The 17550-nt window shown below is 43.8% G+C and overlaps 1 protein-coding gene across 2 annotated transcripts in view; it reads right to left on the bottom strand.

The window, feature by feature from the left end:
- Positions 1 to 5229: 5229 nt before the first annotated feature.
- The window catches only part of RGS7BP (regulator of G protein signaling 7 binding protein), a 79276-nt gene continuing 66955 nt past the window's right edge, over positions 5230 to 17550 (bottom strand). Inside the window, exons 4-6 of one of the 2 annotated variants that reach the window (XM_073346193.1) lie at positions 16207 to 16354; positions 14548 to 14618; positions 5230 to 6232 (exon numbers count right to left, since the gene is read on the bottom strand). In XM_073346193.1, coding sequence (XP_073202294.1) covers positions 6141 to 6232; positions 14548 to 14618; positions 16207 to 16354 — 311 coding nt within the window. In that variant the 3' untranslated portion in view covers positions 5230 to 6140. Of the gene's footprint in view, positions 6233 to 14543; positions 14619 to 16206; positions 16355 to 17550 lie in introns of those variants that run through there. The other variant, XM_073346194.1, reaches the window with a different exon arrangement.

Raw genomic sequence — 17550 nt, 5'->3', positions numbered from 1 at the left:
ATGCTGTGGGTTGGACACTTGCTCTGGTGGTGCCCACATGCTCTCAGGCTCTAAGCGGTAGGACCCTTCTTCCCAGTGTCGCCCCCGCCCTGTCGGGGTTACGATCCAAGCCTGGCCTGCAGAGCCTCTTGGCTGAGGCATCTCCCTGTGCTGGGCCTGCTACCCAGGGTCCCCCTCGGTCTCCCCACTGCTCACCGCACCCAGCTCCGGACTGCTCCTGCCCCAGCTCCACCACTCTGTCTCTGCACTGCTGCTGCTGCTCTGCCTCCAGCTCCCTGGGCTGCTTCTCTGGCCCCTCTGGCTCTGGTTGCTACACCAATTCACACAGTCCCAGGACAGGTCTGCTCTGCAGGCTGCTTCTGTGACTCTGCTCCCAGCACTGACCAGCTTCATGGGCTGCTTTTCTGGCCCCTCTGGCTCTGGTTGCTGCAGCTCTCCTCCCAGGGCAAGTCTGCTCTCTCTGGGCTGTGCCTCTAGCTTTGGGACTGCAGCTCTGCTCCCAGGACAGGGTCTGCTCTCTCTGGGCTGCTTTTCTGGTCCCTCTGGATCTGGCACGGCTCTGCTCCCCAGCTCAGCTCGGGCCCACTCTGTGTGACCCAGGCAATTCCAGCTCACATGGAGGATGGGACCTCCCTGGCCTCCTGACTCTCTGATTAGCCTGCCCGCCCTGTCATTCAGGCTGACCTGGAACATTGGCCTCTCCCCATTGTTCCTGGGGACTGTCAGTCTCTGGGTGCTGATTCCCCATTGACCCATCCCCCTTTTTAGTACTTGGAGCTAGCAACTGGAACACCCCCACTGAATGTTAGTAAGGGGGCAATAGCCCCCTTACACTATATACACTGAACAAAGACTGTCATGCATATAAAAAGACTGAATTACAAAGGTTTCACTATAATGCATACTTCAGTAAGTACAGTATAATTCGTGGAAACCCAGTAACCATTTTTGTAATGCATTTGTCTTTTTTTTCCAATTATCCCTCTAAAAATGGACTTTTCAGAACCATATCGGGTCACTTAAAGAGCAGTTCTGAACAGTAATTGTAAATTTAGTACTGTGAGGTTTCACAGTCATTGCCATGTTGCATTTTAAAGTAAAAAGATGCTTTTTTAACTTTTAGCCCTGCAAACCTAATGTGGGATCTGAGAATCAAGCTGGCTTCTTTTGTGGTTGCAAATCAGCACCAGTAATATAAGAACATAAGGACGGCCATACTGGGTCAGACCAAAGGTCCATCTAGCCCAGTATCCTGTCTTCTGACAGTTGCCAAAGTCTCTCATACCGAAGAAGTCCCTCAGTTACACCTGTGCCATTCCTACTGAAGAGTTTATGGTTTCAGTGACATCTGTGCAAGCCCATTAACTTTGCTTTGTTTGTGCAGGTTTAAATTAATGGAATTTAGTAAGCAATTCGTTTGATGCAGAAAAATATAATTCTTTTCACTCTTCGCTATATTTGATCTGCAGTGCCAGCAAGAGTATAAAGTCGATAAAAACGACTTTGTCAATAGTCAGTAGACATTACTCCAAATACACAGAGAGCAAATGAGTAAGTAGGAAGATACCATTTTTACAGTCATTAAGATCTGAACTTTCATAAAAGTGATGATAAGCTAATTTGTAACAATGAAAATTATAGGTGCAATATGAATATCACTGTTATACTTACAAATATTGTGAAAATTCCAAATGCCCTCTAAACAAAAAACAATAACAAAACCGCACAATAATAACTGTTACAGAATCCAAAACCATTAAAAAGGAGAAATGTGTAGGACTGGTAAAATTAGTTCAGATAAAAATAGTCCTCACCCTCTTCAGTCTGAACCTTTGTCCAAAACAAAGACAAACTTGTTGCAAACATTTCTGAGATTTGCAAACATTTATTGGTTACTTTTTCCATATTTCTTTTTATTATTATATGTTTCTGTTCCCCAAAATAGAATGGGGTGGGATCTAGTACAGAGGATTGGGATCTTGTAACTTCTGTTGTACATGGATTTGACATTAACTTTCTCTGCATTAGGGAAAATCAGTCTTGCTTGCCTTCATTTCCTCCGAAGTTCTTCAGCAGCTTAGACACCATGTTGGTAGAGAACATATAAATACCTTTCAGAGTAGCAGCCATGTTAGTCTGTATTTGCGAAAACAAAAAGAGGACTTGTGGCACCTTAGAGACTAACAAATTTATTTGAGCATAAGCTTTCGTGAGCTACAGCTCAGTTCATCGGATATATTCAGTGGAAAATACAGTGGGGAGATTTATATACACAGAGAACATGAAACAATGGGTGTTACCATACACACTCTAATGAGAGTGATCAGGTAAGGTGAGCAATTACCAGCAGGAGAGCGGGGGTGGGGGCTTTTGTAGTGATAATCAAGGTGGGCCATTTCCAGCAGTTGACAAGAACGTCTGAGGAACAGCAGGGGGAGGAATAAACATGGGGAAATAGTTTTACTTTGTGTAATGACCCATCCACTCCCAGTCTTTATTCAAGCCTAAATTAATTGTATCCAGTTTGCAAATTAATTCCAATTCAGCAGTCTCTCGTTGGAGTCTGTTTTTGAAGCTTTCTTGTTGAAGAATTGCCACTTTTAGGTCTGTAACCGAGTGACCAAAGAGATTGAAGTGTTCTCCGACTGGTTTTTGAATGTTATAATTCTCGACATCTGATTTGTGTCCATTGATTCTTTTACGTAGAGACTGTCCGGTTTGGCCAATGTACATGGCAGAGGGGCATTGCTGGCACATGATGGCGTATATCACATTGGTAGATGTGCAAGTGAATGAGCCTCTGATAGTGTGGCTGATGTGATTAGGCCCTATGATGGTATCCCCGGAGTAGATATGTGGACACAGTTGGCAACAGGCTTTGTTGCAAGGATAGGTTCCTGGGTAAGTGGTTCTGTTGTGTGGTTGCTGGTGAGTATTTGCTTCAGGTTGGCAGGCTGTCTGTAAGCAAGGACTGGCCTGTCTCTAAATATCTGTGAGAGTGATGGGTCATCCTTCAGGATAGGTTGTAGATCCTTGATGATGCGTTGGAGAGGTTTTAGTTGGGGGCTGAAGGTGGTGGCTAGTGGCATTCTGTTATTTCTTTGTTGGGCCTGTCCTATAGTAGGTAACTTCTGGCTCTGTCAATCTGTTTCTTCACTTCCGCAGGTGGGTATTGTAGTTGTAAGAACCCTAGATAGAGATCTTGTAGGTGTTTGTCTCTGTCTGACGGGTTGGAGCAAATGCAGTTGTATTGTAGAGCTTGGCTGTAGAGCATGGATCATGTGGTGTGGTCAGGATGAAAGCTGGAGGCATGTCGGTAGGAACAGCGGTCAGTAGGTTTCCGGTATAGGGTGGTGTTTATGTGACCATCGTTTAGTAGCACTGTAGTGTCCAGGAAGTGGATCTCTTGTGTGGACTGGACCAGGCTGAGGTTGATGGTGGGATGGAAATTGTTGAAATCCTGGTGGAATTCCTCAGGGGCTTCTTTTCCATGGGTCCAGATGATGAAGATGTCATCAGTGTAGCGCAAGTAGAGTAGGGGCGTTAGGGGACGAGAGCTGAGGAAGCGTTGTTCTAAGTCAGCCATAAAAATGTTGGCATACTGTGGAGCCATGCACATCTATCAATGTGATATATGATTATTCATGATTTTATAGGCCTCTGTCATATTCCCCCCCCTTAGTCATCTGTTTTCTAAGATGACACTTAAGGTGTCATCCCTCACTAATGTACTCAATGGACTAATTACTATTGACTTTGACAGGAGTGGGATCAAGCCTCTGGAGTCCCATAAATATGTTTATTGGGAGATAATTATCTGTGTTGAAAATCAGATCAGGTCACAGTTTCCAACTATGTCATTTTGAGAACGGGTATGCCATGCATCCAAAGAACACTTTCCCCCTGAATCTCCGGCCTCAGAGGTGGGGGGAGACTGCCTGGCCAGCAGGGGAAGGAAAACCTTTGGGCCCTTTAAGGATTACTCCCTCTCTCCCCTCTTTGCAGGCACTCAACCACCTTGTGGGTCAGAGTGGGGCCCTGCAGCTGATCCTTTGGACTAAAGGGTGCAGCATAAACCTGCATACCAAAATGAGATCTTCCCCTGCCTGGAGACATCATTCTGCACTGGGAAAAAAAGCTCCACCCCCTCCCACTCCCTTGAGATTTTGGGGCGTTGCTGTGGGCATCATGCTAGTCACCTTTTTAAGTCTAGCAAGGAATCTTTCCTGCACTGCCAGATTGGTGTAGGCAATGTGTTGTGTTTTGTTTTTTTAATTTCCTCTTAGCAACCCAGAGTCCTGGTGGGTAGATTTGTCAGTAAAATGCATTTGTCACATTAGCAGGTGCCCAGTGCAGACATTCATTTGACTGGGGGCAGCTTCCTGATAAAGCACAGTTGGAAGCAGATTAGGATGAGGCATCTCCCAGAGAAGGTGGGAAAGGTGGTATGGACTCCTAACATCCACAGCAGTGAAAAGACAACATCCTTTCCCTATCCTCATATGAGAAGAGCGTGATGGGGGTCCAGCAACAGTGATGGAACCTGTTTAATGCTGTGGAGGGGTGACATAATTCCCAATATTTTCAGTGGCTGAAGTGGGATGGGACCTGTCTGCAAGAGGGTTGGGGACCAAGGTGGTGTTCAAGTCCTACTCTCAGTGGGGAAGGGGGTGGGCCAAACCTGAGCAGCATTGTGTTCCCATGCAGCAGGGGTGAAGTCACAATGCCTGGAGGGGAGAGCTTAGCCCAGCCAGCCCCACAGGAGCCACTTCAACTGGGACAGGGAGGTTCGGGGGTCAAAGTGGGATAGGTCCACAAACTTAGGACTGTTGGGAGGTATGGTGTGGTGTGGGACTGATACCAGCCCTCTGCCAGGTGTTACAGATTACAAGGAACGATGACCTGCCCTGGAATAGTTACTGCTGGATAGTTCCCAGATATGTTACTTAATAAAGTTGCAGCCTAGTTAAACCACTTTCTTGGTGTCTTGTCTGTCTTCCCTCAGTGTCTGAGACAATAGATATCTGGGAACTATGTCCTGCAATACACAACATTTGCCACTAGTTGTCAGTCTAAATAATGTCTGGGGGCTGATTGTACTTTGTCATCTTCCTCTGAGAATAGCAGTCTTGAAAATGGAGCAAATACTATTACTGAGACATTATAGTAAATTGATTTTCTAGTGATATAATAATTAGAAAGCAGACATTTTTTAGTTTACCTAAAAAACTTTATTAACAATGTAAAATGCCTAATATTTTACAGTCTGAGCTAATTCTGGCATGCCCTATAAGAGTTAACACTAAGTCGATGTGCAGACACCATGCTTCAACTTTTAATGGAAACAACGTATTTTCTGATTTATGTTCGAGGGTAATTGTATATTGTACTACACCATCTTTTAACTCCATTGCCCCTTTCTTCCAAAGTTGAAATAGACACCATTGGTTTAAAAGGAAATTAATGAACTTCTATGTACTGTACAGTATGTAGATATTATGATTACTTTGTATTTACAAATATGAATATTTTTCATATATGATTTTGAGTATGATAAATTAAGAAATTTTACTGTGAAGTTCTTTGCTAAATTGAGATATAGTGGAAGACTAAATATGAATGAGAGCACAAAAAGCAGTAGGAGAGTTTGTGCATGTTCTGTTACAATAGTTTGTTTTTAATATTAGAAGTTAAACACATTTTGATGTTTGAAATTTTCTACGTTTAAAGATTGTTTACAATATTTGATCATATTCTATTAATGTGATACTAGTAAGAGCTATAGTCATAGTTTTGTACTGTACACAAAATTTCTGTTGTGATTTGTATAATAAAAAAGCTTTAGGATGAGCTAGTAACCATAATTCTTGCATCTAGTCACTGAATGGTTTAAAGTAGACATGCGGAATGTCATTACAAAATCTTTAAAAAAAATCATAATGTTAAATCTGTTCCCTTTCTGGTTCTTGAGAACAACTTTGAACTGTAAAACTCCTTTTTGAAAAGGGCGGGGGGAGAAGGAATAGGGCAGTGTAGAAAACGCTTTATAATGAAGAGCAGTTAGGTTTATCCTTTCAAAGGTCAAATAATATTGGTTTCATGAAAGTTATGGTTTTCTTGGAGTTTCTGTACTGAATTTTTTAGCTTGAGACAAGGCAGCATAGTCCAAAGAATCTTCGCTTCGGTCTTCTCACCAATGGATAAGGAGTCAGGTTTAGGAGGCTGCTATCATCTATAATGAAAGAAATACAAAATGTAATATGGTTAGGTGTATAAAAAAGAACCTGCTTATTTATTTGTATACCAGTAGCACCTGGGAGCCTCAGTAGTGGACCAGGGCCTCATTATACTAGGCACGGTACAAACTCAGGCTAAAAAGATAGTCTTTTCCCCAAAGAGTTTACAATCTAAATGCATCTAAGTTCAGTCCTTTTTGTAAAGAGCATGTTCATACACTATGAATTATGATTAAGGCTAAGATTATGTCACGGAGGTTGCGGAAGTCATGGAATCTGTGACTTCCAGCAACCTCCATGACATTGGGGGCCCCAACTGCTGCCAGCAGCAGGGGACCAGCAGCCACCCAGCAGCCACGGGTGGCGGGGGGACCCTCTTGCAGCTGCCCAGCTGCTGCCACTGGTGGTGACCCCTGAGCTGTCCAGCAGCTCCGCCTCCGTGAGCAGCTGTCCCCCCACACCCCCTGCAGCTCCCAGCTGGCAGTGGCAGAGGGACCCTGGAGCTGCTCAGCAGCCACAGGTGGGGGCCCTCCACTGCTTCCAGCTACTGGTGGCAGCAAAGGGACCACAGAGCTGCTCAGTGGCTGGAGACCCCCTGTACCTCCCCAGCCACCACTGCTGGTAGGAGCCCCCACAGCTCCCCTGCCATTAAGGGTGGCGGGGACCCCCCCTGCAGCTCCCAGCCCCGCAGGGCGGCAGGGGGACCCCTCCCAGCCACTGGGCCATGGGGTCCCTGCAGCTCCCAGCCACTGCAGGGGAGGGAAGGGGCAAGGTGCTGGACCCTCCTCCCTCCCTATTTTGTCAGGTATGTTTTTAGTAAAAAAAAAGTCTGGACCAGGTCACAGCTTCTGTGATTTTTTTTTTTTGTGTATTGCCCCTGACCTGTGCATGACTTTTACTAAAAATATCCATGACAAAATCATAGCCTTAATTATGATAATGGAGCTCTGTAGCAACTCTGTCCTACGTCAATTTTATTCCAATAAAGTAGTTTTGATTTATATATTCTGACTCTTAAAATGCTAATTACAGAGCTATGGCCATTGCACCATGACAACAGAAACAGTGTTTCAGAATATCCATTTTGGATAACTAAAAATCAAAAAGGAAGAAAGACAGAAATTCTGGCAGGTGGCATAGTGGTTCAATCACTGAACTTGAGATCAGAGGGGTAGCCATGTTAGTCTGTATCTACAAAAACAACGAGGAGTCTGGTAGCACCTTAAAGACTAACAGATTTATTTGGGCATAAGCTTTCATGGGTAAAAAACCCACTGCTTCAGATGCAACTTGAGAGGAATTACCCTTTCATCTCTGGAGATGGGGCAAAATTTTCAAACTTGGCTGCCTAAAGTTAAGCTTCTAAATCCGTATTTAGGAACCTAAATTAAAGCTATTTTTATATGGATTCAAGATCTGAACTTTAGGCGACATTCCTTGATAATCCAAGCTCTTCCATGATAAGATAAAAGACCTATTTCCCCCACCCACCCAAGATTTTTATATTTGTTTGTAAAAATAACATTGTTTCACAGCTCTAGGAAAAACATGAATAATAAAATGCTTGCTAACTATGAAAAGGGTTTTAAGAAAAGAGTTTCCCAAATTTGGAAAAACATAAAGCTACATTTAGACACCTGGTTTCAGGACTAACTTTGACCAGACTGATACAGAGTGATGCCCTGATCCACACAAGGACTTAAGTGTCCAACTCTCATTTCAGTTGCCTAAATCCAAAATTTAGGTTCCACTGAGATTCTCAAAACTCTTATCACGTTGCTGCCTAAACCTGGAGGCATCTAACATCCCTCAGTGCTTAAATTTCTGCCCTTAAAGTGCCCTATGTTTCTACTTCTGGACCCATGCACTGCTGCCTCAGTCCTGACAGCTGGTGTTTGGCTTGCTCCTAAGCCCTGCGCCTCAAACCAGGTGAGATAAGTGGGGGAATGGCTGTTCAATGGCTATTAGCCAGGATGGGCAGGGATGGTGTCCCTAGCCTCTGTTTGCCAGAAGCTGGGAATGGGTGACAGGGAATGGATCACTTGATGATTACCTGTTCTGTTCATTCCATCTGGGGCATCTGACACTGGCTAGTGTCAGAAGACAGGATACTGGGCTAGATGGACCTTTGGTCTGACCCAGTATAGCCGTTCTTATGAATTGCTATCTGCCCTGTGGGGGCTGGTGTGCTATGAGCACACCTAACTCCACACAAAATAGTCTGGTGGAGTGGAGAGAAGCAGCAGCAGCCTTCCTTATAACCTTTCGCCCATTGGTTAGGGTACTCACTCAGAACATGGAAGACCCCAGTTCAATTCCCGCCTCTGCATGATGTGGAGAAGGGATTTGAACCTGAGTGTCCCACCTCACAGATGAGGGTGCTAGCCACTGCTCTATGGGATACTCTGATATGGTGCTCTCCTGTTGAAAGCTGTTCCATGGTGTATAAATAAATACACACTGGACCAGAGAGAAAGAATGACTCTATGGTCCAGTGGTTAGGGCATTCACCTGTCTTCTCCACATGAGGCACATGGGAGAACTGAACTAGGGCTCCCCACCTCCTGGGTGAGTTCCCTAACTAATGGGCTAAAGGTTACAAGAAAGGTCATTCCTGCTGCCCTCTCCTTTCTACCCCCTCTTCTGGCTGTCTTGTGTGGAGTTAGGTGTGTGCCATTGCCGTTCTTGTAAGAGTTCAGATTTTTTGCATTTTTGTCTACTTTTGCTTTGCTTTTTGCTACTGACAGGGGGGTGCCACATGAAGGCATAGACTTGCTCCCCAAGCTGAACAATCAGCTCCAGAAGGGAGCTGAAAATGACCGTCTTTCCCATTGATGCCTCTACTCTACAAGAGAACCTAACACACTAAGTAAACTGAGGAGCCTGTTGTTGCATCTGCGCCCTTGTCCACTTGATTGTAGATCTTGGACCAGGCTTGATGGGCTAGTCTCAGGAGGGTACAGAGTTGCCATGGTTGGGCACCAGCTTGGCCTGGTTTCCTCTCCAGATTGTGATGGTGGGGCAGTGTTGCAGACAATAACTCATCTGTTGAAAGACTGCCCATCTCGACATCTGGAGGGCTGCTTACCATGCCTCACCTCTCTGGATACAGAGTCTATCCTCTGGTTACCGTACCTAGACACCGAGCTCTGATGTCTGCATATGAGAGGATCTTGCAAGAAACTCCTTAGGCACCTGTCTCCAGAAGTTTCACAGCTTTGAATCCCAAGTGGAGATAGGTGCCTCCCTCCATCACATACTTAGGTGTCTAACTCATTGAATGGGGTGAGGCTTAAGACACACCTCTTCTTTGGCATCTTCTATTGGCTAACTTAGGTGGCTCCCCACCTAGCATGCTGGCTTTTGTGGATCCCTCTCTTAGGTGTCTAAGTCTCCCCAGACATTGCATAAGCAGCCTGGTTGCCTCCCTCAGGGTTTGTGGATTCTCCTGGGTGGCGAGGCACCTAAAAGTTTAAAGCCAGGTGTTGCAGTGCCCAAGCCCCTTTGGGGGCCTGAGTGCATAATGGCGGTATCCTGGCAGGGAAGAGGATAGGTTGCTGTCCAAAATATTACTGGACCCCCTGGTAGGTGATCCAAAGGGCAGCACTGATATCCACCTCAGAAGAGAATGATTATATCACACATGCTAGTTGCAGGAAGAGTGCTGCATATGCAGCTGTAATAACAAGGGTAAGAAATGGATTTTGTCTTGCATGCATGATTCCTTTGAGAGAATACATTCTCTTTCTTCTTAAATTTCACCCACTGCACATGCACAATACATTTGGGTATCTGAACACTTCTTCAATCAGACTGCAAGCAAAGCTGAAAGTTTAGCAGCATTATACTAAGCTTGAAAAGACTAGTAATTTTGAGCCCACCCTGACTTCAGTGAACTCAGCGGCAAAACTCTCATTGATTTCACTCTGAGCAGGCTCAGGTCCTGTAAGGATTCATTCATTCAACACTATCAAATCATCTCACAACTTTTTTTACAACCACACTCTTAATTTCACATCTGGTCATTAAAGTTATTAGCTCGTACCCTGGTAATTAACTATATCTCCTCCTTTTGGGTCTTCTTCTCTCCCTTATTTTTCCTCTTTGATGAATCCAAAATGCAGTTTTAATTAAAGATCTTAGAATACTTTGAAGGCGTAAAGTTCTATATCACTACTAAGTATTATCATCGCTGCTTGAGACCTCAGTTCCCAGAAGTGGGCAGTAAGCTCTGAACATAGATGGTGTATGTTTATGGGAGCATCAAAAGAGCCATTTGTATCTCCTTGATCTTGGGTCTGGCCCCCAACATCGTTCAGAGCAGTCTCTGGGCTACTTAAAAGTATGTCTGCCTGATGTACAGCCCTAAAAGCCTCTGGTGCGTTTACCAGAGATCTTCAGTCCATCTATGCAGAGTGTAAGGAGAACCTGAATGAGCTCTCCCCTGTGATGAGCTGGGGGAAAAGACTTCAGGAGCAGACCATATTTGCACAGACATGCCTACTCTGCTTACGTGTGCAGCAGATGGAGCTACTTTGCCAAAATGATCAATTTTGGTTGGTTTCGGGTTGCAAATCACTCAAGGATTTGAATGCAGGGGTAATGAAGATGAAGTATTAACCTTATTATATGAGTAAAAGGCACCAAAACTGTGCTTACCATGTGACCCCCCCGATTGAGGGAGTCACCCTAAACTGAACCTCACTTGCTAAGCAGGGAGTAGGGATGCCACATCCCCATGAAGATGAGAGGGTGGGGATAGGTGTTTCTATGTGGTGGTGTGGATGCTGCCAAGAGTCTAGCATTTAATGATAGAGCTGATTGGTCTCAATTGAGACCAGTCTTTGTTTCTGGCTGGTGAGTCCTAGAGATGATATTATTGCTGAACAGGTCTAGGGGCTAAGCCGTAGACATTGTTGGGGACAGGGAGAGACAATACAGAGACCGAATTGGCTGTGAGGTTCCCTGTTACCTGCTGAAATCATTAAGAGCTGGGTTAAGTGGCAGAACCTCAGAATGTGACGTTGCGGGAGAAGCAACGGTGGCAGAGAGAGAGCGACAGCTACGAGCCAGTTGTAGAGCAGAAGCAGAGGCATTGCTCGATGTCTCCCTGCTCCCAGGGGTGGGAGTTGAACCATGTGAACGTACCTCTGAACTCTGGGTCTTTGCTAACCAAGGACAGCCAACGGTGAGTAGGGTACAGTGGCAGGTGAGGGGAGTGCTGTGTTAAGGGACATCTGTTTGTTGGACTTTCACACCGCAAAGTGAGAAACTGAGGCAAAGGACACTGTCCAACACACTCTGGGGGGTGGATGTTTGCCTGTGATCACATGCTTTTGAATTGCGGTTCTGGTGTTTTCCCAAATTAACGTTGGTTCCCCTTTTAATAAAAGTTTTATTTTGTTTTACACAGACTCAGTGCTTGCGAGTGGGGAAGGATTGCCTTTGAGAGGCGCCCAAACGCAGTGTTTAGTTTCCCCAGATTACTAGGTGGGGACTTGAGCCGGTTTTATTTTGTGGTGGTATGAGAAATCCCTAGACATTGAACCTGGCCCTTCTTGCTGCCAACTCCACCTGTCAGAAGGATTACCCAGAACAATATAACGGGGCCGGAATGCAGAGGAAGGATTCATCCTTGGAACTCTGAACTGTCTTCCTCTCTTCTGCACTGAGTTCAAGTTTCTTCTCTTCCACTGCGTAGGTCTTTCCTTTGCTATGTTCACCTTCTTCTTTCTCTTTGTGCCCCATTCCAGACTTTGTGCCTGTTTACCTGGAATGACCTTCTATATAATGCACACTGAGATTTCTTCCTCCCCTCCTTCCAAACTCTTTGCAATCCCCTCCATTCCATGAAACTTCAGGAGCGCAATGTATTCTCCCCATTCTGTGTTTCTCTCATAACTGCTGTGCCTTTAAACTGTTAGCTCCTTGGGACAAGGACCTGTTATGCTTAGCACACTTTATTTGTTGTAGGCTGCCATGTACACTGACAGCATTATAGAAATACTAATATAATATATGATAAAGAATATGCCCTAGCTTTTAATTTTTTAGGACAAATTGGAGAGTGTCCAGAGACCATCCCCTGACAGGTATTTATCCAACCTGTTTTTAAAAACCTCCAAAGATGGGGATTCCACAACCTCCCTTGGAAGCCTATTCCAAAGCTCAACTACCTTTATTGTTATAAAGTTCTTCCTAATATCTAACCTAAATCTCCTTTGCTACAGATTAAGCCCATTACTACTTGTTCTGCCTTCAGTGGACATGGGACAAATGATCACAGTCCTCTTTAGAGCAGACTTTGAAGATTGTTATCAGGTCCCCCCTCAGTCTTTTTTTTTTTTTTTTTTTCTTTCTCAAAACTAATCCTGCCCAGTTTTTTTGAAGCTTTCCCCACAGGTCAGGTTTTATAAACTTCTTAAATTTTTGTTGCTCTCCTTTGGACTCTCTCTCTCAGGTTTAACTACATCTTTCCTAAAGTGTGGCTCCCAGAATTGGACACAGAACTCCAGCTGACACCTTACCAGTGCAGAGTAGAGCAGGTCAATTACCTCACATGTCTTACAGACTACACTGCTATTAATACATCTAGAATGCTATTAACCTTTTTCACAGCTGCATCACATTGTTGACCGGTATTCAATTTGTGATCCACTATTACCCCAGATCCTTTTTCAGAAGTACTACCACTAGCCATTTACTTCCCATTTTTGTAGCTGTGCATTTTCCTTCCTAAGTGAAGAACTTTGTACTTGTCTATATTGAATTTCATCTGGTTGAATTTAGACCAGTTCTCCAATTTGTCACAGTCATTTTTAATTCTAATCCTTCCTTCCTAAGCGCTTGCAACCCCTCTGAGCTTGGTGTCATCTGAAAAATTTATAATAAAATTTTATTATGCCTCTTCCCTTTCTCCAGTACAGCTCTGCTCAGCAGAGACATAACTTAGTTCTTAATTTCCAAAATATACTAGCTTTAGAGGATGCTCGGCTAACCCTACTGAGTGAAATCCTTGCCCTCTGGACGGTCTCCCACAGTATTCTTGCCAGCAAGTTAAAGAAGTATGGGCTGAATGAATGGACTATAAGGTGGATAGAAAGTTGGCTAGATTGTTGGGCTCAACGAGTAGTGATCAATGGCTCCATGTCTAGTTGGCAGCCAGTATCAAGTGGAGAGCCCCAAGGGTCGGTCCTGGGGCCGGTTTTGTTCAATATCTTCATAAATGATCTGGAGGATGGTGTGCATTGCACCCTCAGCAAGTTTGCAGATGACACTAAACTGGGAGGAGAGGTAGATATGCTGGAGGGTAGGGATATGATACAGAGGGACCTAGACAAATTTGAGGATTGGGCCAAAAGAAATCTGATGAGGTTCAACAAGGACAAGTGCAGAGAGTCCTGCACTTAGGATGGAAGAATCCCATGCACCGCTACAGACTAGGGACCGAATGGCTAGGCAGCAGTTCTGCAGAAAAGGACCTAGGGGTTACAGTGGAGGAGAAGCTGGATATGAGTCAACAGTGTGCTGTTGTTGCCAAGAAGGCCAATGGCATTTTGGGATGTATAAGTAGGAGCATTGCCAGCAGATCGAGGGATGAGATTGTTCCCCTCTATTCGACATTGGTGAGACCTCATCTAGAGTACTGTGTCCAGTTTTGGGCCCCACGCTACAAGAAGGATGTGGAAAAATTGGAAAGAGTCCAGCGGAGGGCAACAAAAATCATTAGGGGACTGGAACACATGAGTTATGAGGAAAGGCTGAGGGAACTGGGGATGTTTAGTCTGCGGAAGAGAAGAATGAGGGGGGATTTGATAGTTGCTTTCAACTACCTGAAAGGGGGTTCCAAAGAGGATGGATCTAGACTGTTCTCAGTGGTAGCAGATGACAGAACAAGGAGTAATGGTCTCAAGTTGCAGTGGGGGAGGTTTAGGTTGGATATTAGGAAAAACTTTTTCATTAGGAGGGTGGTGAAACACCGGAATGCTTTACCTAGGGAGGTGGTGGAATCTCCTTCCTATGAAGTTTTTAAGGTCAGGCTTGACAAAGCCCTGGCTGGGATGATTTAGTTGGGGATTGGTCCTGCTTTGAGCAGGGGTTTGGACTAGATGACCTCCTGAGGTCCCTTCCAACCCTGATATTCTATGATTCTAAGTCAGTGGAAGTTCTGTCATTGACATCAGTGGGGCCAGGACTTACTCAGAATATTTTTTTATAATATCTAGAAAAAAATTAGATTTTTCTGATATAAACTGAGCCAAAACACTTGAATGCCTTAATTTACATTAGATACAGAAAAAGCAAGACTCACCTTGATTTTTCAATGGTAAAGGCATAGTCTCCCTGAGTTTGCTTAAAAGATTTTTCATTTCTCTCATGTCTCTGTGGAAATTAAAAGTAAAACAGATAGAATGGAGACTTTAAATAACCTATTTTCTGCTTTTGGGGGTTGTAGGAATAGTACAATACACTGAAATAATGAAAGATAATAAACTTAAAGTGGGACTAATGAGCTCTTTTGGATCTATCTATTGGACAAGTAGTTGGTTCCAATATAAAAGCCAGTCTAATTCTTTATTTTTGTTACAAGAGGAATATGCCCTCAGATTTAATGAGGAAGTGGAGGGTTGATTTGATTGTAATTGGCAGCTTTCTGGTTCAAATTTAGCCTAGGATGATGACATAATTAACATTTCCTGGATCTTGAGTGGTCTTTATAAAATGAGTTGGTGGGTTCAGTCCAATTCCTCGTGGAGAGATGCACTGTACGCAGCATTGATCAGCATCAGTGTTGGCTGCGCTACCCTTTTGCCCCCAGGTGGCAAACACTTAGACCGTAAGTGCTTTGCGACAGTGACTCTTTGTGCTTTGTATCTGGGACAGTACCAAGCACAAAGGCAGCATTGAAAAAGTAGTAAAAAAATGACTGTAGGGACCATGTGTGTTGTATCAGTTCCCGTTCTGTGGATGAAGAGAACATTCCATCCAGCATGTCAACCTAACCCCTCTCGAGTGCATGGGATTTGCCCAAAATGTTAAAGGCGAGAAAACAGACTAAATAATCCCCACTGCTATGACAATGGGTTTCCTCTCTCCCATAGCAGGGTTACAGGTATGTGTGTTTTGAAAGTGGCTCACGGTTTGTAAAGTGAAAGAGAAACTGTGTGAGGGCTCAGGCTGCACTAAAGGATTTTTGGTTTGAAAGACAGCATGATCTTGCCTCATTCATTTGGATACCACTGATACTACAATATGGTTCCTAAACAGAGCAGTGCAACGGTCTTTCCTATAGTTCAGTTTTATTCAGCTCCCCTTTTAATAGAACAGATTTTGGTTATATACAAGGAAATATGGTAGCCCTCATGCTCTCAGTGGTAACTCACAAAAAGCCTTAGATAATAGATCAGTTTTAGTAAGACCAGAAATGACCACCAGGGTTATCTCTTACTTTTTTTTTTTTTTAAAGGGCCACAGAAGTTTCAACTTGCACCTGGATAGCCAGAGGATGAAAGGAGTTCAGTTTGGTATATACTTGTTTATTTCCACATGTTCAGAATTATTGGCATGCACAACTGATGTCAATTGGATATTTAAATACCTGACTGGCAAGTGCAAAAATGGAGTCCAGGTAATTTGGGATACAAAAGCAGAGGCCTGGTTAAAATTAAAATGAAAATAAGTCTTATTATCGCTGTTCTGCAAGTAGGCCCATTTATCTCTGTAGTTTCTTCTCCTTCGTGCTTTGACAGTGGCATTCAGTAGTACTCAGCTAAATCAAATATTTCACTTCTGGCCCATCTTTGTACCCACTGATTTGGAAGTTACTGTCATGTACATTAAGTTCTGAAGAAATGTTAAAATGCCTTTTTAATGTACTGATACAATTAACAATATTGATTGCCTATGTGGGAAAGGCTGAATAAAGCATTAGACGTAAATTCCAGTATTTAGGAATAAAGGCTACACATACCTTTCAGTGTTTTCAATATCGGTGGAAACCTGCCATGAATGCTGTTGAATATCTATTGGTGAAGATGATGTGTCTTCTAAAATAGGTACTTCTGAACTCTCCTCCATTTTATTGTCTAGGATCCTGGGTGTTGCACAAGGCTCTTTTCCTTTAAAATGTTAAGACAAAACAAAACATATCCCTGTTATTTAAACACTGCTTATACAGAGACTAAAATGTGGTGTTTTGGACTTGGTCATGCACAGCACCAGTGCAGAGAGTTATGAACACAAACTCAACGTGAAAAGCGAGCAGGGCAGGGAATGGATGGCAACTTGTCTATCTGCTAATGAGAGCTCTGCTGCTTGGCCACTGCACTACTTATGCCAAGCAGCAGCAGCGGGAGTGAGGTCAAAGAGAGGAGTGTGGAACTAAACATTTTGCTTAACTGTGTAAAATCTGTGCCAGGGACCAAAGGACAACATGGAATAAAAAACAGCGAACTGTAGCGCATCTATTGAAAACGACTTCAAAACCTCTCACATCAATAGACAGCACAATGCACGTATCCTAGTTAGTAGTAGTATGCTGTGCTGAAAAAGTAGGACAAAATGTGCAGTTCTATACATGACAAGTTTTAATAGCACTACACACCTGCCAAGATTCACAACCCAAAATGCAGCAGATTCCAAATCTGCACCAAGTTTGTGATTCATACTTACTACAAGGAAATAAAAGGAGGTGTTAGAGCTGAGTGGTTGAGGGCTGGTAGTCAGGTTTTTTGTGTGGGAGAGAGGGAGATGTTGGGCCTGGACCATGGTGATGGTGACTGCAAAGAAGTTAGGATTGATGGAATTAGCTGGTGCCCTGACAAGGTTTTAGTCCATGGCCCTTAGGCAATTCCTCTGTGGTAGGGATGACTAGATGTCCTGATTTTATAGGGACAGTCCTGATATTCAGGGCTTTGTCTTATATAGGTGCCTATTACCCCTCCACCCCCTGTCCTGATTTTTCATACTTGCTATCTGGTCATCCTACTCCGTGGTATGCAATGTAGCCCTGGCACCAGGCATCTGATGGGATGGATTTCTTTTGTGTGTGCCATTTGAACTGAGAAATTTCAGAGTTGGGTTCCAGACACCTTCCTCAGAAGTTCAAGTTTATTTACCTTTCTGAATGGATCTCATGAATTTGCCCAAACAATCTATGACCAAAAAGCTCTTACTAAGGAAGGTTTATCACGAAGAGAAAGAAATGAATATTAAAAACAAAATCTGTGGTCTGAATGCCTATCTAATCTTCAAACTTGTCCAGAAATCACCTAGCTAAACCTCATCTGTGTAATTACAGTATAGAAGAAATTGC

Source organism: Lepidochelys kempii, chromosome 5 (assembly GCF_965140265.1).
Source record: "Lepidochelys kempii isolate rLepKem1 chromosome 5, rLepKem1.hap2, whole genome shotgun sequence".
Taxonomy (NCBI): domain Eukaryota; kingdom Metazoa; phylum Chordata; order Testudines; family Cheloniidae; genus Lepidochelys; species Lepidochelys kempii.
The sequence above is the reverse complement of the archived record's forward strand: the minus strand, read 5'-3'. Positions and strand labels throughout refer to the sequence as shown.